General features: G+C 29.6%; 2 protein-coding genes and 2 long non-coding RNA genes across 4 annotated transcripts; 3 read left to right on the forward strand and 1 right to left on the reverse strand.

Moving 5' to 3' along the window:
- Nucleotides 1-882: 882 nt before the first annotated feature.
- On the forward strand, nt 883-1,429 carry LOC128279442 (uncharacterized). Its single transcript, XR_008269621.1, has 2 exons — nt 883-996; nt 1,135-1,429. It is a non-coding gene; the product is annotated as an uncharacterized LOC128279442 (long non-coding RNA).
- A 60-nt stretch (nt 1,430-1,489) lies between these two features.
- LOC108468497 (glucan endo-1,3-beta-glucosidase-like) lies at nt 1,490-2,839 on the reverse strand. Its single transcript, XM_017769377.2, has 2 exons — nt 2,690-2,839; nt 1,490-2,623 (listed from the first exon to the last, which is right to left on the reverse strand). Exons 1-2 carry the CDS (start codon nt 2,757-2,759, stop codon nt 1,680-1,682), a joined length of 1,014 nt encoding a protein of 337 aa, XP_017624866.2. The 5' UTR covers nt 2,760-2,839; the 3' UTR covers nt 1,490-1,679.
- Nucleotides 2,840-5,861: 3,022 nt separating this feature from the next.
- On the forward strand, nt 5,862-6,425 carry LOC108469450 (dirigent protein 4-like). The gene has a single exon (XM_017770331.2). It carries the CDS (start codon nt 5,867-5,869, stop codon nt 6,404-6,406), a length of 540 nt encoding a protein of 179 aa, XP_017625820.1. The 5' UTR covers nt 5,862-5,866; the 3' UTR covers nt 6,407-6,425.
- Nucleotides 6,426-18,887: 12,462 nt separating this feature from the next.
- On the forward strand, nt 18,888-19,417 carry LOC128296325 (uncharacterized). Its single transcript, XR_008286894.1, has 2 exons — nt 18,888-19,002; nt 19,133-19,417. It is a non-coding gene; the product is annotated as an uncharacterized LOC128296325 (long non-coding RNA).
- Nucleotides 19,418-23,327: the final 3,910 nt, after the last annotated feature.

The following is a 23,327-nucleotide window of genomic DNA, read 5'->3' on the forward strand; positions in this document are numbered from 1 at the left end:
TCTCAGAGATACGCGGTGTTGTGTCCTAACTTACTGGATATGATATCTTGATACCTCGAGATAAGATTTTTGCAAACAAAGGCAATATTCGGTACTTAGAAATTCAAGATATTGTGCCCTAACTTACTGAGTTTCGATTCTTCTCGTTTACTCTCAAGATCGAATACCCTTTTAATAGGTTAAAATACACAAATTTTAAATAAAAGGCAAGCTCGTTCTCGAAAATTCAAGATGTTGTGTCCTAACTTACTAGATGAGACATTTTATTATTTCGAGACGAGAATGTCTTTAACATTCAAGTGTTTCTACAAAAAGAGGGATTGTATTTTAAAGTCTTTCAAGTTTTCAAAGTTTCGACACTAAGACACTAATTAATCAACTAGGTACCAATTTTTGAGCATCACGAGGATGCTAATTCTTCCTCGTACGTAACCGACTCCCAAACTCATTTTCTGATTCTCGTAGACCAAAAATTATCGTTTTAGTAAATCTTAACTTTTATTAAAATGATTAATTTAAGGTGAACTGATCACACTTCATCAAAAAGGATTGATGGCGACTCCATTGTTTGTTTTCATTTTCAAAACTAAAGTCGACCCCGTTTTTCTTAAAATGGTTTCGACAATAATTATTATTGAAAAAAAAGAACTTGGTAAGTAAATATAAGATGGAATGACATTATGATGGTAAGTATAAAATTATTCAACGTATTTTTAATTTTGGAAAGTAAATATTATTGGGAAGAATTTTAGGTAAGTAAATATAAAATAGAATCACATTTTGGTAAGTATAAAATTATTCAAAAAAATGAGATTATGGCTAATTTCTTTCCTAAACTTTCTCTTCACTATTGCCTATATAAACCTTAGGATTTCAATTTTAAAGATCATAAAACCTAAAAGAAAGCTTTTATAATTTTGTTAGAGAAGAAACAAAAAATGAAGCCATCAACCACGACTATAGTTTTGTTGCTCCTCCTCTTCGTTTCTACTCTTTGTATGTATTTATCCACACACTTTTTCTTATTTAACTTTTAGTAATTTATTTTTAAAAATAAGATTTTGGTATCTAAATTTACCATGAAGCACTAAGAATTAAATTACTATTTATAAGAATTTTAATATATTTTTGCAGGTACTTTAAATAATGTGAATGCTAGGTCTTTGATTTGCAAGAGCAGTAAAGATTGCATAAACCAGTGTGGTTCTCCCGGTTGTCCAGCTCCTGCTACATGTACTTGTGTCTCTGGAAAGTGTGATTGCGCCCATATAGAAATTGCTGTAGAATCCGTATTTGGACCGTTAAACGGTCATACTTAAAGAACATATTGAAATTATTATAAATTATAATTAAATTATCTACTAAAATGCCACAATAAGAATAAGTTATTATAATTATAAATAATATTTATATTGTATTCTCTTGCCAATTTTTCTTTTTGTTTCATTTGTTAATTAACAACAATAAAAATATCATGAAAAAATGCAAATTAACATTAATAAATTTTATTTTAATATTAGGATTGAGCTCATCTTATTTAAACGAGGATTTGCAAAGACTGCTTGTTCTAACCCTATCCCTTTTCATAGACTTTATTCTTTGAGCTATGATGTAATTAAAAAGCATTAAATTATTAAATACAAAATCAAATTACCATAATTTTGAAAGCAATATTGAAATCACCAAAAAGGATAGACAGGTTGCATGCTGGGGTAGAAGAATCCAAAGTTCTGCTCAACTACATTTCCCTTCAAGTCTTCATTGAACATCTCAAAGAAAAATGTGGGCATTATATAGTCAGGCCTTCTTGGTGTCCCGTTCTGCATCACATGATTCAGCAGGTTACGGTTGTAAGTTTGAGCATTGGCCACACTCGTGTAGGGCTCATTTCCGGCTGTTGGCCATCCGGTCTCGGCTACAGCGACTTTCACGTTGCCAAAGTTGATCTTTTCAAGTGCAGCATTGAAAGCATCAACCATGGCATCAAAGAGGTTGAAATATTGGAAGCTTCCATCGATCACCACAGGCGCAGTAGAAGTGAACATGGCGTATTGGGCAGAAATATGAGAAGGATCCGATGAGTAGGCAAAGTAAGGGTATACATTGATCAAAATGGGTGTATCCTGTTGAGCCAGGATCGCAGCAATACCGGTTATAGTCTCCGTTATATCACTTCCGAAAGCACCAGCAGATGGAGGATACGAGGTTGCGAGGGCAGTTCCAGGGAGTACGGTTGTGACCTTAGCCAAGGTTATCCCGGCCGAGGCAAGTGCATTTCGGATGTTGTTCATGGCAGCAGGGACATTTGAGCCTAATGGTCCTGGAATAACTTCGTTGCCTATGGTGATCCATCTGAATAAAATATCGTCCGCGTATGGGACGATGTTAGTGTTAACCCAATCATTGGCTGCATCTTGGCTCGTTGCGAAGCTCGCTATGTCCTCATTTCTCGGACCGATCGTCACTGATATTCCCGATCCTCTTAATGCTTCGAGCACTTCAGGGTACGGCTGATAGATCCTAATATTATCAATTTGACATCTTTTGTAAAGATTAATTACTTCATTTGGAGATGGAAGATTATCTCCATTTAATCCATAGCAAACACCAATATCTCGACCATCTGCAACATTAACACATCAATAAAAGATAAAATGGACTGAAAATTGAAGATTGAGAAAGGGTTTACCTGCTAGAGATAGCAATGGAGTTAATAGCAGCAATGTTGAGACAAACAATTGGGCAAACTTTGGAACCATTTTCCCAATTTCCTTTTTTCTTGTTTTACAGTTGCTTTTTTCTAAGATGTTTGACTAGGAAATTTTAATTTAGTGGCGGTCTTTACTATGTTGGTATCACTATATTTATATATCCATTTTTATAAATAAATGGAAATTACCTTAAAAAATAATTGAATAAATGGAAAATTTGTATTTTATTTCACAAAAAGGATCCCAAAATCCAAATTGGCCTCTAACCTTATTATTTAAATAAATTAATGAGCATAAAATCTAACAACTTCCAAAGAGATATATCTATTAAGCCCACTAATATGACACTTATTATATATTCCCTTCCCACCATGTTGTTTATATGGCAAGTTATCTGTTCAAGTTCAAAAGTTTATTTGAAATTTAAGAAGGTCCAACAATGGGTTTATGTAAAAAATTTAAGCTTGTTTAAAATTTAGGCCAGTCTTGAGTTTGAATATTCAATGCCTAAGCTCGGCCTGACTCGACCCATTTTTAAGTTAGTAATGTTTTATATTAGGGGTAAATCTCAAAATTATACATGAACTTTGATTTAATGTGTAATTGTGCATATGAATTTTAATTTGGTGCAATTATACATGTAAAACTCTAATTTTGGTTCAAACATATACTTGAAATTTTAATTTTGATTTAATCTTACACATTTAAAGAAATAAATACATCAATTTATTTTTAGATTGGATAAATATAATTATTTGTGTATGTAATATATAAACATAAAATAATGTTATATCAATAATTGTATTCATAATTTACAAGAATTGGATCAAATCAAAATTTCAGATATATAATTATACATTAAACCATAATTCATGTATAGTTTTGAGATGTATCCTTTTTCGTTATTTTATTTTTATATATTATGTAATTTATAACACATAAAAATTAAATCTATAGTAGTATATAAGGAATAAAATTGTTAAGGTGGACTATATATAAAATTTTAATAAATAAAAATATATAAAATTATTAATTTTAAAAATAATGTAGACGAACCTAAAATGGACTTAAGCTAATCATTTACAAACATGGATTGACTTAGGCAAATTTTAGGCCCATATTTTAATCGGATCCAGCTTGAGCAATCATATAATATGTTAATATCATGTATAGACCCATTCCAACCCCACTCATGAACATCTCTAATCCCAACTGATGGGATGGGCAAGTCAAACTAGTGTCATTTTTAAGACAAGACGAGAGTATCACAAGAATGGGTGGAAGAGAATATCATGAGCTACGGATTAAAACTCATGATGGATGCGCATAAATTGTCTTTTAGAGGTCAATTAGTCAAATGGAACTCATTTAATCCATTTAAACTGGCTCGATTCGTGGAACAATGATGAAATTCATCTACTTGAAGCCTTAATGACCCAATGAAACACCCAATAAAATTTTAGTTACAAGCATAATTTAAAATTCTCTCTATTTTCTCAAATATCATCAAGTCAATTTTGTTGAAAATTAATATATATATTGAATTGCATTTTACCCTTCAAAATGAAATTTTTAATAAAAGATTATAAATTAATATAATAAAATTACACTTTAACCCCCTTAAAATAAAATAAAAAAATCTATTTAATCATTTTAAAAATAAAAAAATTATAAATTAATATATAATAAACTTACATTATGATCTATAAAAAATATAATTAAATTCAGACCCTGCTAAAAAGAATTTTGGTTTCACTATTACACCAGTAACTAAACCAGGCTTAATGTATTTTTGGCTGGTCGATGGAATTGGTGCATGTTGCGTCCATGCTTTGATAGGGAACTGTTGGAATTCATTGCAGTCTGTCCTCCAGCGAATGATGAGTTGGGTACGAATAAATGCTTATGGAAAACTAGTGTCTCAGGCAGATTCTCCGTGAGGGAAGCCTACAGAAATCTAGTCCAAATAGATACTGATTCAGCTAGTTCTTCTTGGAAAGTCGTTTGGGACCCGAGAATAAAACATTTTCTATGTTTGGTTATGAGACAAAAGCTCTTAACAAATCAAGAGAGGCCTAACCGATGAAACAGGTTGCTCCATTTGTGGATTGTGGTGACTCTCAGGAATCTGTTTTACACATTTTGCGTGACTGTCCGATTGCTACAGGTGTTTGGTTAAACTTGATTCCCTCCAGCTGCTCATATCAGTTCTTTGGAATGGAATTGACCGAATGGGTGCTTGCTAGCTTGAGAAATAAGTTTGCTTTGAATTCGGGGACAGTAGATTGGGGTGTAATGTTTGCTGTCGCTTGCTGGTTTTTGTGGAAGAATAGGAACAAAACTATTTTCCAGCAGAGTCCAGCCACTGAAGAGGTTCTTAGAAGGGCAGAATGTTTTGCCATTAGTCTCTGCAATGCAATAAAAATGGAAAGCACAAGTACGACCAGTCGAAGTTTTCAGGTTAAATATAGGCCTCCCTGTCATGGTTGGATTAAAATAAATACTGATGGTGTTGCAAATGTAAATGGGATCTGGTCTGCGATAGGTGGAGTGTTACGGGATTCCTATGGTAAGTGGATTGCAGGTTATAGAAGATTTATTGGGAGAGGTTCTGTGCTTACGGCGGAATTATGGGCAATACTTCATGGCTTATAAATAGCTCGGCTAAGGAACTATTCTATAGTAATAAGTGAATGTGATAGCAAGATTGCAATTGATATGCTTGAGGATGTCACAGAGGAAGCCCCGTCAATAACTCAGATTCGAAGGATAAAAGAATAATGCCGGCCAATTTCGACTGTCAAATTCTAGCATGTGTTCAGAGAAGTGAATATGGTAGCTGACTGATTAGTTAGAACCTGTCCCAGTACTGTATGCCTTCTTTTGTTGTTGTAACTAACCTTGTGGCTAGGCTGTTACCTTCAAATGATTACATTCTTACTTTGACTAGTAAATAAAAAAAGTCAACTTCCAATCTAAAATTGATTAACAGCAAGTGGATTGTAGACAAGACGTTGACTATGGAAATTACAAAGTGATGAAATTCTTATTTATTCAAATATTCCAATTTCAGCCGGCTAATTATGTACCCACTACTACCTTCTGCTTTCTCAGTATAAAGTTTCTATTTGTTTAACAAAAAATGAAGTAACAAAATGAAAGGAACATTGGTATTGACTTGGTTTCTCATGGTCTGCCTCTCCAAGGTGACAGTGCAGAGCCAATACTACTCGCAAAGCCTACCATATGACACCAAGGCGGTCAAGGTCACCCATCTTCACTTCTTTTTGCATGAAACTCTAGGCGGTAAAAACCCAACAGCGGTGGAGGTAGCCCAAGCTAACATCTCATCACTCCCATTTGGTACCCTATATGCCATTGATGATATTCTAAAGATAGGTCCTGAGGATAACTCTGAGGTGATTGGCAATGCTCAGGGCCTTGCACTCATGGTTGGTGGAAATACAACCACCGGTGTGATGTATGTGGATTTTGGATTTACTACGGGTAAGTTCAACGGCAGCTCTATAAGCCTATTTTCGAGGAATCCGATAACAGAGACTGAACGTGAGGTTGCGGTGGTCGGAGGAAGAGGAAAATTTAGGATGGCAAAAGGGTTTGCACTACTTAAGACTTTTTTTCTAAATGCTACCACTGTTATCGTTGATTTTGATGTGACTGTGATTCATTACTGATCCCATATTTGAGACTCAATTCTCTTGGATTGTGTGTTTGTGCACCACTTTATTAGAATAAAGATATGTTGATGTGATTTAAAAAATTACACGACTCCTGCTTTAAATAAATGTAATTATAATTGTAATTATATTTTCATGTAACACTAATTTAATTAAGGTTAATACATACGGAGATATCTTATTATTGTTAATGTATACTAATATGGCACTGACGACCAATAGTATAGTGCTACGTGATAGCCTCATATTTTGACTTTTTAAAAATATTAACAGAAATCTAAATTTGAACACTAAAAATTGTAGCTAAGTATTCATCTTCTCTATAGAAATAATAATTTAAATCTTCTAAATTGTCTCGATACAAGAATAAACTGAGAGATATATTACAACTAAAAATACTAAAATTGCAAGTCCAACATCAAAAAATTCTCGATAATTCTATGAAAAAAATCAATAATCAAGTCCTTGCAACTATAGTAACATAAAATGTTAATTTTATGAAATCAAATTTGGAAAGTAAATATTATTAAAAATGAAATTGGTAAGTAAATATAAAATGGAATGGCATTTATTTATGGTAAGTATAAACCTATTCAACATATTTTTTAATTTTTGGAAAGTAAATATTATTGGGTAGAATTTTGGGTAATTAAATATAAAATAAAATCACATGTATAAAATTATTCAAAAATGACATTATCTAAATAAATTGGCTAATTTCTTTTCTAAACTTTCTCTTCAACCTTGCCTATATAAACATTAGATTTCAATTTTAAGTATCATAAAACCTAAAAGAAAGCTTTTGTAATATCGTTAGAGGAGAAACAAAAATGAAGGCATCAACCACGACTGTAGTTTTGTTGCTCCTCCTCTTCGTTTCTACTCTTTGTATATATTTATCCACACTTTTCTTATTTAATTTTTAGTAATTTATTTTTAATTAAGATTTTTGGTATCTAAAATTATCTTACTATTTTTTATAGATTGTTTTAAGAATTTTAATATAATTTTGCAGGTACTTTAAATAATGTGAGTGCTAGGTCTTTGGATTGCACGAGTAGCAAGATTGCGTAAACCAGTCGGTTCTCTGGTTGCCCACCTCCTTCTACATGCGCTTGTGTCTCCGGAAAATGTGATTGCGCCAATGTAGAGAATTTTATAGAATCCGTGTTTGGATCATTGAATGATCATAATTAAAGGACATATCAAAATTAGTATAAGTTATAATTGAATTATTTTCTATAATGTCACGATAAGAATAAGTGGTTATAATAATAAACAATATATATTCTCTTCTCTTGATTATTTTTCTTGTTAATTTTAGGGCTCAATTTTTTATTTTTAAATACATACTAATAATTAAATTAACAAAATAAAAGTATCATGCAAAAATTATTTATCTTTACCATTTTTTATTAATTATCATTACCATTTTTAAACCAACTAATTATGCAAATTAAACAAACATTAATTATTATTATTTTTAAATATTTGGGATTGAGCTTATTTTATATTTACTTGCTTGATATATTTAATTGAGGATTTGCTAAGATTGCTTGTTCTAACCCTTATCCTTTTCTTCCATTCGACTAATCTCTTTTCATAGACTGTTTATGGTTTGTACATTAAATTAGTTTAAAAGTATTTAATTGGTACCTAATTTATCTAAAAATTATATTTTTAATTTATGTATCATGTATCATACCACGTTAGTAAAATTAACAGTGTTAGTGTAGAAATACCAACCCCGATGACAACATATAAGTTTAGGTGGTAACTACACATTAATTCTTTTGATAATTTTAATTTATTTTTATAATTTTTTGATTTTTTAAATTTTTAAATTTAATTAATTGTTAATGTGGCGTCAATGTGTCACTTCATGTTAGTGTAAAAATACCAACCCTAATGACAACATATAAGTTTAGGTGGTAAACTACATATTAATTATTTTAATAATTTTTAATTTATTTTTATAAATTTTCTGAATTTTTCTGAATTTTTAAAATTTTTAAATTAATTTATTGTAGGCCAATTTTGGGCCCGTTTAAAATTTGCCCCAGCCCAAATACATTACAACTAAACCTAAACAAAACTAAACCCATTCCAACCTAAACCCACTAACCCAATACAAAACAACCCATTCCAACCTAATACCCACCCCAATTACATCAGCCCAATAACCCCAACAACCCAAACCCAACATAGTTCAAGCCCAATACCCTAACCACCCTAACCCTAATCAGCCCTTAGCCGAATTAGCCTCCCCACTTGCCTTCTGCCCCCAACCACCCTCTGCCACCACCACTATGGCCACCATCCCTCTGCACCTGCAAGGAATTAAGATGAAAAGACAGTAAATAATAGAAAAGGCTTGTAAAGGCTATAAAAGCCATCAAAAACAAATGTAAAGGAGTCGGCAATTTTTTGATAAAAAAAGGAAAACATTCGATTCTAAAAACAAAAGACAGAATAGCAATTCCAGTGATACTAAAGCATAAGCATAATACCAAATCAGAAGACCAAGGATACCAAAATCGAAAGCTTAAGAACCTAAGGTAATTTCTTTTTTTTCTTTTTTCTTTTTTTTCCTATTTTAGTTTCGTTTTTGGGCCTATTTTCCCACATATATATATTAAAACATAAAAAAATAAAACAAATAATTAAAAAGAAAAAAGAAAAAAATTACCTTTTCTGGCCACCGCGACGGTCCGGCGATCGGACCAATGACCGGCCCATGGCCGAAAATCTCTTCCCTCCCCCTCTCCCTTTTTTTTTTCTTTCCCTCGTTCAAATGATTTTTTAAATTTTTTTTTTTGTCTTTTATAGGGACCAAAACAGTGCGTTTTGGTCCCCCCCGTTTAAAAGAAAACGACGTCGTTTTGGCCCCGGTCGGACCGACCCGACCCGACCCACTAGGATCCGCGTGTTTTTTATAGCAGAAGGGCTAATTGCGCTCTTGGCCCTTCCGCATTTTATGATTTTACAATCAAATTTGTTGTTATTTTCAATTTGGCCCAATAGTTTACTTCGATTTCTGATTTAGTCCCCAAATACTGCGCGTTTTGGGGCAAATGGGTTTATTGTGCTTTTGGCCTCCCACAGTTTTATCCGCGTTCTAATAAGTCCCTTCCTCTTTATTTCCCTTTTAAATCTGCCCCAGAATTTTGTCCTTCAATCAATTTTAGTCCTTTTGACTTATTTTCATTTCTTTATTATTAAATTAATCATTTGCAATATTATTCAATACTATTACATTCACTATTATTTATATTCTTCTTCTTCTTATTATTAATAGTAGTATAAGTTTAATTATATATGTGCATATATCTTTAATACACACATATATATATATATATATATATATAAATATTTTTATGTAGCATTATCAATAGGTGTTTCTAGCATTATTTTTATTTCTAATATGCATATATATTATGTATATTTCTAATACTATATGGTATATTTCTAACATTATTATTATTTATATATATATGTATGTACTTATGTAGTGTATGAAATTTTTACTATCATTTATAATATAGGTATATTATATATATTTTATATTATATATATATATATATATTTAATGTCATTAGTAATATATTTCTTATACTATTCCATGTATGTATTTTATATCATCTTATGTATACATTCTTAAATACTATGTTATATATGTATGTATATTTTAATACCATATTATGTATATATTTTTGTACATAGTATTATTTTCTAATTACTTTATTTTAATATTCTTATTATATTATGTTTACGTATACATAGCGTTACTAATTTTCTTTTATTATTTTATTTTCCTCGTCGTCGTTTATCGTTCTTATTATTACTATATCTATTATTTATTAGTATTTTATTATTACTATTGTTAGTATTATTTTTTAAACAAAAAAATCAATACTTATATGTATATATTATGTTTTTACAATACTATATTTTTAATACCATATTATTATATATATTCTTAATATTATATATTGTATGTATTTTCTTAATAACTATATTATATGTATATATATAGTATGTACGTATTTTATTATTATTACGTAATTTTTAAATATATATATGTATATGTGTGTATATTTATGTAGTATTAATAGTTGTTTTTTTAACATTATTATTATTTCTAATAGGCGTATACTATGTAAATATTTTAGTACTATAATATATATGCATGTTTTTATTATATATATATTACGTATATGTATCTTTTAATATTATATCTTTATACATGTCATGTATATATTTTCAATACTATATTACATAGATTTTTTACCATATTATGTACGTCATGTATATATACGTTTTAATGTTTTTGTACTATCTTATGTATATATTTTAATATCTATATGATGTATGTATTTTAACACCATATTATATACGTATATATAGCATCGTTAATATTTTTAATATCATGTTTTCATAATCATATTAACCATTATTATATGTGTATACCTGTACATTCATTGTTTACCTTTCATGTTTAATTCTACTATTACGTTTAATATCGCATACATCTTTATCGTTTTTAATATTATTGTCACATTTATTATTTGCTTCAATATATTTCTAGCTCTTCCATTTATTTATTTTTATTTCATATCAATTTTGCTTTGCATTACGTCGAAAATCTTATTCTTGTTTTCTAATTAATTTCAATACATGAGGCAACATATCGGTTTAACACTAAGTCGTTGATTTCATCCCTATGTTGGGTGAATCATATCGGCTAGTGTTGAAAATGGAACGCCTTTCTAACAAATCAAAATTTAAAATTTCTCGTCTTTTCAATAGGATCACGATTAAATCTTACATTGAACTCGTATTTTTGAAAACCAAGACAACATATGTTTAACAAGATACCAATATTGGGCGTCGCGAAGGTGCTAATACCTTCCTCGCGCGTAACCGACTCCCGGACCCTATTTTTCTCTGGATTTTCACGTAGACCTAAATTCAGCCTTCATTTTTGTTCAAGAATAAGTTTTCTTTTAAAAAAAAAGGATAATTTATTAGGTGTCCGATCACACTTAGAAAAAAGATCGGTGGCGACTCCCTTTTTAAATAAAATCAAAAATCGGTTTTCAAATTTCCGATAAGTCACCTCAATTAGCGATTGAAAGCAAAATTTTTTGTGTCGCTACATAATTAATTGTTAATGTGGCGTCAATATATCACTTCATGTCTATGACATATCAATAAAGTTAACAAGTATTAACTTTTTCATTTATTTTGGGTTGATTTTATAAATTGCACAAAAAATTAAGAGAGATAAAAAATTAAATTAAAAAAAATGGATGAATTGCTTCTTTCTATTTGTTTTCCTGGGAAGAAGCAATACATACATATGAGAAAAATCAGTGTTGAAAATATAGAGAAAATCTATGGATTTGTGTTCTGTATCCTCTGTTCTGGAAGCAATTGGCATGCTAACTCAACAAGTAATCCGTCGTTGATCACCAAGTTGAGAGTTTAGTAAGGGAGCTGAAATAGATGCAAGGCTTCTTAAAAGTGGCTGATGCAAGAAAAGTTAGACAATGAGGTGGTGCCTACGTATGTTACTGAGATCAGAGAGTTGGCTTACAATGCCGAAGATGTAACACCCCCTACTCGTATCCATTGCCGGAATAGGTACAAGGCATTACAGGAGTTTATTGAACATTTTCAGATAATTCTGAGTCATTTATTATTGATATTTTGAAAATAATCATAATGTCTCTCTATTGGGCCCTTGAAGCCCCAAACATACATTAAAAACCAACCGGAATTAAATCGGGATCATAAAAAAATTTCGCAAAATCTTAAATATTTTCATCTAAGTATTTACCATTTCAATGCTTCTTATAATTAAACATGTTATCATTCTATCAATAGCTTGACACTTGTCTAAGCGTCAAACAACATCATTGTTAGTATACTTGCACATATTTCATATAAATTCAACATTGATATACTTATTTTCTGGACATGTCACGCTTGAGTTTAATAATTGTCTTTACTTACATAATTTCCTTGTATCAACATATCAAAAATAATCATATATGTACATGTCATGAAACATATCATTCTCTTACCGTTTCTTCATAAGTATATATCAATCATTTCATTATATCAATATTTCATACTCCATCATTTCCATTTATTTTATGTATATTTGTTCCGTAAAGTTTATATCAAACTTAACATAAATTATATTCCATGTACTTATTCTTATTTTGTTTATCTATCTTCATAATTATTTCATACAACTATTTTGTACATACATTTCCATATGACCAGTTCTTGTAAACATTTCACACAACCATTTCATATAACTATTCGTCATCTGATACATATTACCTGAATATCAATTGTTCAATAGATGTCATCGCGTCTCCCATCCACGGTCTTATTTATCTTTGACATGATGTCATAGTGTCTTCAACTATGGTCTTACTCATTTTCTGTCAGGTTGCCATGGTATCTTTCAACCATGGTCTTATTCATTCCCGTCATGTTGCCATGGTATCTTTCAACCATGGTCTTCCACATTTCATATCATGTTGCCATGGTATCTTTCAACCATGGTCTTACACATTTCATTTCAGAAAGCACACTCCCGCGAACCTCATCCTTATAGCGGCTTACACATTTTATATCATGTTGCCATGGTATCTTTCAACCATGGTCTTACACATTTCATATCCTGTTGCCATGGTATCTTTCAACCATTGTCTTACACATTTCATATCATGTTGCCATGGTATCTTTCAACCATGGTCTTACACATTTCATATCATGTTGCCATGGTATCTTTCAACCATGGTCTTACACATTTCATTTCAGAAAGCACACTCCCGCGAACCTCATCCTTACAATGGGATTACGATCGAGCTAAATCCCTTTAATATAAACTCATAGAGTATTGTCGGGATTACCGGTCGAGCTAAATCCTCGCAGCGACAATTACTCTAATGAGTTTGGATCTGAATTACCAGTCCAGGCTAAATTCAGACCCTAATTCAGATTACCCATCCGGGCTAAATCTATTTTACACGTATTCTTCGGGAGGGCTATATCAGAATAGGATCACCCGTTCGGGCTAGATCCTTTTTACCATCAATTCCTTTTCCAATGATCCATCGAATTCCATTCCATTCAACCGGGATTTATTTTCAATTTATATCGAGTATTATCAATATTTCATCAATTATCATGAATTGAACATTCAAATCATATTTTCATCACATAACCACATATTTCAAGTATTTAAAAATACAATTCAAGTTACACAAACTTACCTCATTGCTTGTTTGTGTTTATAATTTCATTAATCCGATATTTTTATTTTCCACGATCAAGTCTCGTATTTGAGTCGTCCGGATCTTTATAAATAAATTTGATCATCATTTTCATTCATTTCATATTCTAATGCATTTAATTAATGCTCTAGGCAAAATTACCATTTTGCCCCTAAACTTTTAATTAATGACGATTTCATCCTTAGGGTCAGGAAAATAAAATTCTTGCAATTTAATCCTTATTTCTAGCTATTATTCTCATACATATTGATAACAGTCCATGAATTCTATAAAATATCAGAATTTTCCATAATTTCAACTCTTTTCAATTTAATCCCTAAAACATGTTTTCCCCTGATCTTGAACTAAATTAATAATTTCATTCAATTTTATAATTTAAATAATAAAATAATCCATTTCATGCAATTTGGTCATTTCTGACATTTTTACAAAATTACCCATAAAGTTTTACTTTTATTCAATTTAGTCCCTGAGCCTAAAATATGAAAATTAGCCATGCTAGATGAATATTCATACATATTTTTCCTACTCCTCTTCTCCATTCCACATCCTTAATGTATATACACACTTGTAAGTAACATTATCTATAATTTTTATTATTTACTTTTATGAATATTCAAGCTGTCTATCTGCGTCATAATCACTAAATTATTTATATCTGGAGAGATAGAACTCCAAATTAAGATCCGATAATTTTACCTGAAACTAGACTCGTATATATTATTTCCATAAAATTTTCATAATTTTTGCTTTAACCAATAAGTACAGTTTATTCTTTAAACTCACCCTTATTCTGCTGTCTGACAGTTGTGACCCTTCTTCACTAAAAATTAATTATCTCCTCATACAGAATTCGAATGATGTTCCCGTTTGTTTCTATTGAAAATAGACTCATTTAGGATTCTAAATATATAAATTTAAGGCCATAAATATTTTTATCCAATTTTTTTTAATTTTACAAAGTCAGAACAGGGGAACCCGAAATCATTTTGACCTTGTCTCACAAAATTCATCATATCTCATGATTTACAATTCCATTGCTTACATAATTTATTCTATAAGAAACTAGATTTAACAAGATTTAATTTCATGTTTTATTCATCCTATAATTAGATTTATACAATTTTTTATGATTTTTCAAAGTTAGACTACTGCTGCTGTCCAAAACTGTTTTAGTGCAAGATATTAATTACCATGTTATAACACCCTTATTTTCTTTTTCTACACCATTTCTCATCACTTTCTCTTATTTTCTCTTCACTAACATATCAAGAATAAATGACCTTATGTAAGAAAACTCTACTATTACATTATTTCCATGCTTTGTCAATAATAACAAACTTAAAAACATATTGAAATATTGATGTACTTACCTTGTTCTATTGATACTAGTCTTTAACTTGATTTTCTCTCTCGTCCAGCTTCTATTTCTTGAATCCAACTTGATATTCTAACTCCTCATGGTCTCCTTAACATTTTTCTCTCTTAGTAGCTATGAAAATTCTTTTGATTTTTAGGTGAAAATGGTGAATTTTTGGTGGAAGGACCAAATTATAAAGAAAGAAAACTTCTTTTCTTCTTCCTCTCTCTCACGTTGGTTTGCATGTGAAAGAAAAGATGATGATTCTTCATCTTTCTTTCCTTATATATACTAAATAAAATAATAAAATAATAAAATATCATTTAAAAATCAATTTAAAGTATTAATAAACTAATATTTATTTATTTAATTTATCTAAAATATCTCCAACATCATCATTGTCTCTAGATTTCTCTCTCTTCCAATTGACCATTTTGCCCTTAGTGATCTTTTAAAATTCCATTCTTGAGTCATCACTTAATTTGGTAAAATTGCAATTTAGTCCCTCATAATTCTTCACCTATTCAATTTGGTCTTAATTCATCAATTTTCCTTGGTTTCTAGATCATTCCACCCTTAAAATATTTGCACTATTAGTCCTTCAACTTTTCATATTTACATTTTAATCCCTCAAATTTTGAGTATTTACTCTTGGCCACAAAACTTTTCTCACTTTTACAATTTAGTCCTTTCTTAAATCAGTATATCATAATATACTTCCCAGTGACATAACTCAAATTTTCCTCTTCTTGTCACTTTATTTCCTTATTTTACTATATTAAGGATAATATCTTACTGTAGAAATTTTTAGGGTGTTACAGAAGATGTCAAAGAGAGCTTTTTACTCAAAATTACATCTAAAATGAAAGTTAGCTTTTCAAATTGCATCACTTATTTTCTTAAAGAGGGATGTTGCTCTGTCGAATCACAGTCAGAATTTAGTTTTTCAAATTGCATCACTTATTTTCTTAAAGAGGGAAGTTTGCTATGTCGAATCACAGTCAAAATTAAAGAATTGAATCGATAATTAAAGACATGATGTAATAAAGTTAAGGGATAATGGAGAAGGATCAAGTTCTTCAACTCGAAGCCGAGAATCAAGATAGTCTTATCCTCACATCATTGATAAGAATGTTGTTGGATTGGATGTTGATATCAAGAAATTAATCTCCCTTCTCGTTGACTAGGAAACTCTTGACACTACAAGTTGTTTGCATATGTGGGATGGATGGTCTAGGAAAGATCACTCTTGCCAAGAAAATATTTCAGTATAGCCAAGTCATTAGTCATTTCAAGTACTTAGTTTAGGTATACCTTTCTCAACGGTGCCAAAAAAAATTGAGAAAATATTTTATCTAGTTTCAAAATTTAGATAAAAATGAGAAAATGGAAGAAGAATTAGCATAGAAGTTGTTTACTTTCACGGAGGATAAAAAATATTTAATGATAATTGATGATATTTGGAGTAAGGTTTTGGAATCCTCTAAAACCTGCATAAAGGAATAGCAATAACAATAGCAAGATATTGCTTACCTCTCGAAATAAGGAGATACTTTCACATGCCGACACAAAAAGTTATGTAAGCTGCAGTATTTAAATAGTGAACAAAGCTATTATATTTCCTCAAATTGATTCTACAATGTAATTTATTTAAATTCTTGATATATACATATAGCAAAATTTTACTCTATTTTCTAAATTTATTTTCAGTTTTAAAACTTCTTTTAGGTAATAATTAAAATTTTTAAAACATCAAAATTTCTAGATTTATGGCACACCCACAATGTGGGTGAATTTTTTAATATTAGATATATTTTTAAAATATTCACATAAAATTAGTTGATTCTTTAATTATAATGGTAAAATTAATTATTTATCATGTATGGTATTTTAGGTTCGAATCGATTATAACTAATTTTTATCGATAAACACCGTTGTACAAATATAACTTAATTAGTATATGAGAAAAAAATTAATAATTTTATAATTAAATTGATAAATTTATCTATAAATTATATTTTTCTGTGTGTAACGTAAACTATTAATTAAGATATTAAAACACTTAAAATGAGTATCGGTGCAAGGAAGAGGTCATCGGGCGGAGGGTACACTGACGGAGGCACGTGGGAGGGGGGTACGGCGCAAGGGTGAGCTAAGGTTAGACTTTGGTTGAGATTTGGGTTTAGGTTGGGCCTATTGGGCTATCCGGGTTTGGGTTTGGGTTAGGGTTGGTTTGTAAAATGGGTAGGAATTGGGCCGTTCTTGTAATTGAGTTTTGTTGTTGGGTTCTCTGAAGGGCCGGGCAAATTTAAGCCCGTACAGTCTCGATACAAAAATAAACAAAGAGATATATTAAAACTAAAAATACTAAATTTGCAAGTCCAACATCAAAGAATTCTCGATCATTCTATGAAAAAAAAAAATCAATAATCAAGTCCCGCAACTATAGTAAGCATAAAATGTTAATTTTATGAAATCAAATTTGGAAAGTAAATATTATTAAAAATGAAATTGGTAAGTAAATATAAAATGGAATGGCATTTATTTATGGTAAGTATAAAACTATTCAACGTATTTTTTTAATTTTTGGAAAGTAAATATTATTGGGTAGAATTTTGGGTAATTAAATATAAAATAAAATCACATGTATAAAATTATTCAAAAAATGACATTATCTAAATAAATTGGCTAATTTCTTTCCTAAACTTTCTCTTCACCCTTGCCTATATAAACCTTAGATTTCAATTTTAAGTATCATAAAACCTAAAAGAAAGCTTTTGTAATATCGTTAGAGGAGAAACAAAAAATGAAGGCATCAACCACGACTGTAGTTTTGTTGCTCCTCCTCTTCGTTTCTACTCTTTGTATATATTTATCCACACTTTTCTTATTTAATTTTTAGTAATTTATTTTTAATTAAGATTTTGGTATCTAAAATTATCTTACTATTTTTATAGATTGTTTTAAGAATTTTAATATAATTTTGCAGGTACTTTGAATAATGTGAGTGCTAGGTCTTTGGATTGCACGAGTAGCAAAGATTGCGTAAACCAGTGCGGTTCTCCTGGTTGCCCACCTCCTTCTACATGTGCTTGTGTCTCCGGAAAATGTGATTGCGCCAATGTAGAGAATTCTGTAGAATCCGTGTTTGGATCATTGAATGATCATAATTAAGGGACATATCAAAATTAGTATAAGTTATAATTGAATTATTTTCTATAATGTCACGATAAGAATAAGTGGTTATAATAATAAACAATATATATTCTCTTCTCTTGATTATTTTTCTTGTTAATTTTAGGGCTCAATTTTTTATTTTTAAATAAACAAACATTATCCCTTTTCTTCTTGGATTGAGCTTATTTTAAATATTTGGGATTGAGCTTATTTTAAATATCTTGGATTGAGCTTATTTTTAAATACTAAATTTGCAAGTCCAACATCAAAGAATTCTCGATCATTCTATGAAAAAAAAATCAATAATCAAGTCCCCGCAACTATAGTAACGCATAAAATGTTAATTTTATGAAATCAAATTTGGAAAGTAAATATTATTAAAAATGAAATTGGTAAGTAAATATAAAATGGAATGGCATTTATTTATGGTAAGTATAAAACTATTCAACGTATTTTTTAATTTTGGAAAGTAAATATTATTGGGTAGAATTTTGGGTAATTAAATATAAAATAAAATCACATGTATAAAATTATTCAAAAAATGACATTATCTAAATAAATTGGCTAATTTCTTTCCTAAACTTTCTCTTCAACCTTGCCTATATAAACATTAGATTTCAATTTTAAGTATCATAAAACCTAAAAGAAAGCTTTTGTAATATCGTTAGAGGAGAAACAAAAAATGAAGGCATCAACCACGACTGTAGTTTTGTTGCTCCTCCTCTTCGTTTCTACTCTTTGTATATATTTATCCACACTTTTTCTTATTTAATTTTTAGTAATTTATTTTTTAATTAAGATTTTTGGTATCTAAAATTATCTTACTATTTTTTATAGATTGTTTTTAAGAATTTTAATATAATTTTGCAGGTACTTTGAATAATGTGAGTGCTAGGTCTTTGGATTGCACGAGTAGCAAGATTGCGTAAACCAGTGCGGTTCTCCTGGTTGCCCACCTCCTTCTACATGCGCTTGTGTCTCCGGAAAATGTGATTGCGCCAATGTAGAGAATTTTATAGAATCCGTGTTTGGATCATTGAATGATCATAATTAAAGGACATATCAAAATTAGTATAAGTTATAATTGAATTATTTTCTATAATGTCACGATAAGAATAAGTGGTTATAATAATAAACAATATATATTCTCTTCTCTTGATTATTTTTCTTGTTAATTTTAGGGCTCAATTTTTTATTTTTAAATACATACTAATAATTAAATTAACAAAATAAAAGTATCATGCAAAAATTATTTATCTTTACCATTTTTTTATTAATTATCATTACCATTTTAAACCAACTAATTATGCAAATGAAACAAACATTAATTATTATTATTTTTAAATATTTGGGATTGAGCTTATTTTATATTTACTTGCTTGATATATTTAATTGAGGATTTGCTAAGATTGCTTGTTCTAACCCTTATCCCTTTTCTTCCATCCGACTAATCTCTTTTCATAGACTGTTTTTTCCATTCGACTAATCTCTTTTCATAGACTGTTTATGGTTTGTACCTTAAATTAGTTTAAAAGTATTTAATTGGTACCTAATTTATCTAAAAATTATATTTTTAATTTATTTATCATGTGTCATACCACATTAGCAAAATTAACAGTATTAGTGTAGAAGTACCAACCTTGATGACAACATATAAGTTTAGGTGGTAAACTACATATTAATTCTTTTAATAATTTTTAATTTATTTTATAATTTTTCTGAATTTTTAAAATTTTTAAATTTAATTAATTGTTAATGTGGAGTCAATGTATCACTTCATGTCTATGACATATCAATAAAGTTAACAGGTGTTAGCTTTTTCATTTATTTTGAGTTGATTTTATAAATTGTACAAAAAGTTAAGAGAGATGAAAAATTAAATTAAAAAAATGGATGAATTGCGTCTTTATATTTGTTTTCTTGGGAAGAAGCAATACGTACATATGAGAAAAATCAGTGTTGAAAATATATAGAAAATCTATAGATTTGTGTTCTGTATCTTCTGTTCTGGAAGCAATTGGCATGCTAACTCAACAAGTAACCTGGCGTTGATCACCAAGTTGAAAGTTTAGTAAGGGAGCTGAAATGGATGCAAGGCTTCTTAAAAGTGGCTGATGCAAGAAAAGTTAGACAATGAGGTAGTGCCTACCTATGTTATTGAGATCAGAGAGAATTGGCTTTCAATGCCAAAGATGTGAAAGAGAGCTTTTTACTCAAAGTTGCATCTAAAACGAAAGTTAGTTTTTCAAATTGCATCACTTATTTTCTTAAAGAGGGATGTTTGCTCTGTCGAATCACAGTCAGAATTTAGTTTTTCAAATTACATCACTTATTTTTTTAAAGAGGGATGTTTGCTATGTCGAATCACAGTCAAAATTAATGAATTGACTCGATAATTAAAGACATGATGTAATAAAGTTAAGGGATAATGGAAAAGGATCAAGTTCTTCAACTCGAAGTCGAGTGTCGAAACCATTTTTTGAAAGCGGGAATCGACTTCATTTGAAAAAGAAAATTAAAACGGGAGTTGCCACCGATCTTTATTTGATGAGATCGGATCACCTTTGTTTTAAAATGTTTTAGTATGCTAAAACGGTGTTTTTGGTCTACGAAACTCGAGAGAAAGGGTTCGGGAGTCGATTACGTGCGAGGAAGGATTAGCACCTTCGTCACGCCAAAAATTGGTACCAAATTGATTAGTTAATGTCTTAATGTCGAAAGTTGAGAATCGGGAATAGATTTAAGATACGATCTTTTTATTAACATAGATTTTTTTAAAAAGAACGCTTGAATTAGACAGAAAAGAGTGTTAAAGACTCTCTCGTCTCGAAGTAATAAAACGTCACATCCCGTGAGTTAGGACACGACACTTTGTACTCTCAAGAATGAGTTTGCCTTTAATTTTCATTGGAATTTCATGTATTTTAAAACTCGAAAGGATATCTGGCTATTTAGAATCAACGAGAAAACCGAAACCCCGTAAGTTAGGGCACAATTCCTTGATATTCCAGAACGCGAAACATTGCCTTGTTTAAAATATTTCTTTTTTGAATAATGGAAAATACAACATTTGAAGGCATACATTTATTTTGTTTGAAATAAAATAAAGTGATTTAAGTCGGATAAATATGTTGGGGTTTAATGTACGATATGATTTAAACTAGATAAAACAAAGATATAACATAGAGCATGGAATAATACAATACGAATACAATATTATACAAGCGAATGGCGTAATATGAAAATATGAATGAATGAATTATAATACTCAATAGCAAAAACCACACAACACATATTATTCGGATACCATCAATAATAATCGGAAGAATGAAATAAATAACATAAAGCCATTTAAAATAAATAACGAAACAATTTTAAATAAGTAATACATAAAAAAATAAATTAAAAATAGATATTATAAAAAACAATTTAATGGGAATAGTATAATACAATCTAAAATAATTAATACACAAAATAATTTAAAATACAACTTAAAATAAATAGTATATATAACCATTTAAAAGAAAACATAGAATGTCTAAAATAAATATTATATGGAAAACAAATTTTCAAAAATATATATATAATATATAAAAAGTATATAAAATAATTTAATATAAGTAATATATATATATATATGAAATCTTAAAGTAAATAATGATAAAAGGTTTGTAATAAATAACAAAAGAATTTAAAATCGTTCACATATAAAATAGTATAACAAAATAACATATAGAAACTTAAAATGGATAATATATAAAATGGTTTAACATAAATAACGTATAAAAATATTTAGAATAAATAATATGAAAAGAGAAATTTGAAATAAATAATGTATAAAAACAGTTTAAATAGAAAAACACATGTATATAAATAATCTAAAATAAATAATATATAAAAGTTTAAAGTATATAAATAATTTCAAAATAAATAATATATATAAAAGTTTAAAGTATATAAATAATTTCAAAATAAATAATATATATAAAAGTTTAAAGTATATAAATAATTTCAAAATAAATAAGATATAATATTTTGAAGTATATAAGTAATTTCAAAATAAAAGACATAATAATTTGAAGTATATAAATAATTTCAAAATAAACACGATATAATAATTTGAAGTATATAATGTAGGAACCTAAAATGAATAATAATAACATATCTTAAAAAATGAAAAAGAAATAAATAAATCAATTAAACAGACCAAGGATTAAGTTGAAATAGAATTAAAATTTAGGGTATAAATTATAAATAATAGAAAATAGGCTGTCGAGGGCCTAGATGAAACACGCTGAAACAAATGAGGGACTAATTGGGAAATATCCCCAGCCCTCATGCGCTGTGTTTCGAGATAGACCATACTGAAACGAAAACAAAAACATGCGGCAAAAATTAAAAAAATAAAAGAAGCATAAAAGGACCACATTGCAAAGTCTCGCAAAAGCAGAGGGACCTCGAACATAAATTTCCCAATAATGAGAAAAACGCGGATCCCCCTGGGTACGGGTCGGGTCGCGCAGGCAAAGGCTCCATACGGCGCCGCACTAGGGCTCAGGGTGCAAAACGACACCGTTTTATTGCTTTATTTAAGTTAAAAAATTTTATTTTTGCTTCATTTTTGCTTCCTTCTCTAAAAAATCAGAAAAACACTCCCTTTTTCCCCATTGATAAATCTTTGTTAGGGTTTGGAAACCCCTCCCCTTTTGCGCCTTCAGCCCGTCGATCGAGAGGAAGAAAGTCTCTCCTCTCCTCCTTTTGGGTCTGATTTCAGCAACAGAGAGAGTCTCCAGCGACACAATCACAGGGATTCCGGGTAAGCCCTCTCCTCATCTTATTATTTTTGTTTAGAAGAGATTTATAAATAAAATATAAAAAAGAAAAGAACACGAAAATGGAAATCGAAATCAACCTTTTTTTTGCTTTTATTTTTGCTTTTTGATTGCTTAATATGCGTAAAAAATACAAAGTGATATGCCTTGGTTTTTATAACCGAATTACATAGATCCATTTTGTTTGTTTTTTTTTGCTTATTGTCTGCTACTATTTTTTGTTTTTTTTCCTT

This window comes from Gossypium arboreum, chromosome 8 (assembly GCF_025698485.1).
Source record: "Gossypium arboreum isolate Shixiya-1 chromosome 8, ASM2569848v2, whole genome shotgun sequence".
Taxonomy (NCBI): domain Eukaryota; kingdom Viridiplantae; phylum Streptophyta; class Magnoliopsida; order Malvales; family Malvaceae; genus Gossypium; species Gossypium arboreum.

Coding starts and splice junctions, on each gene's coding strand:
- LOC108468497 (XM_017769377.2), bottom strand. CDS start 2,759: ATGGTTCCAAAGTTTGCCCAATTGTTTGTCTCAACATTGCTGCTATTA. Junction 2,624..2,689: donor TCCATTGCTATCTCTAGCAG/GTAAACCCTTTC, acceptor TTAATGTTGCAG/ATGGTCGAGATATTGGTGTT.
- LOC108469450 (XM_017770331.2), top strand. CDS start 5,867: ATGAAAGGAACATTGGTATTGACTTGGTTTCTCATGGTCTGCCTCTCC.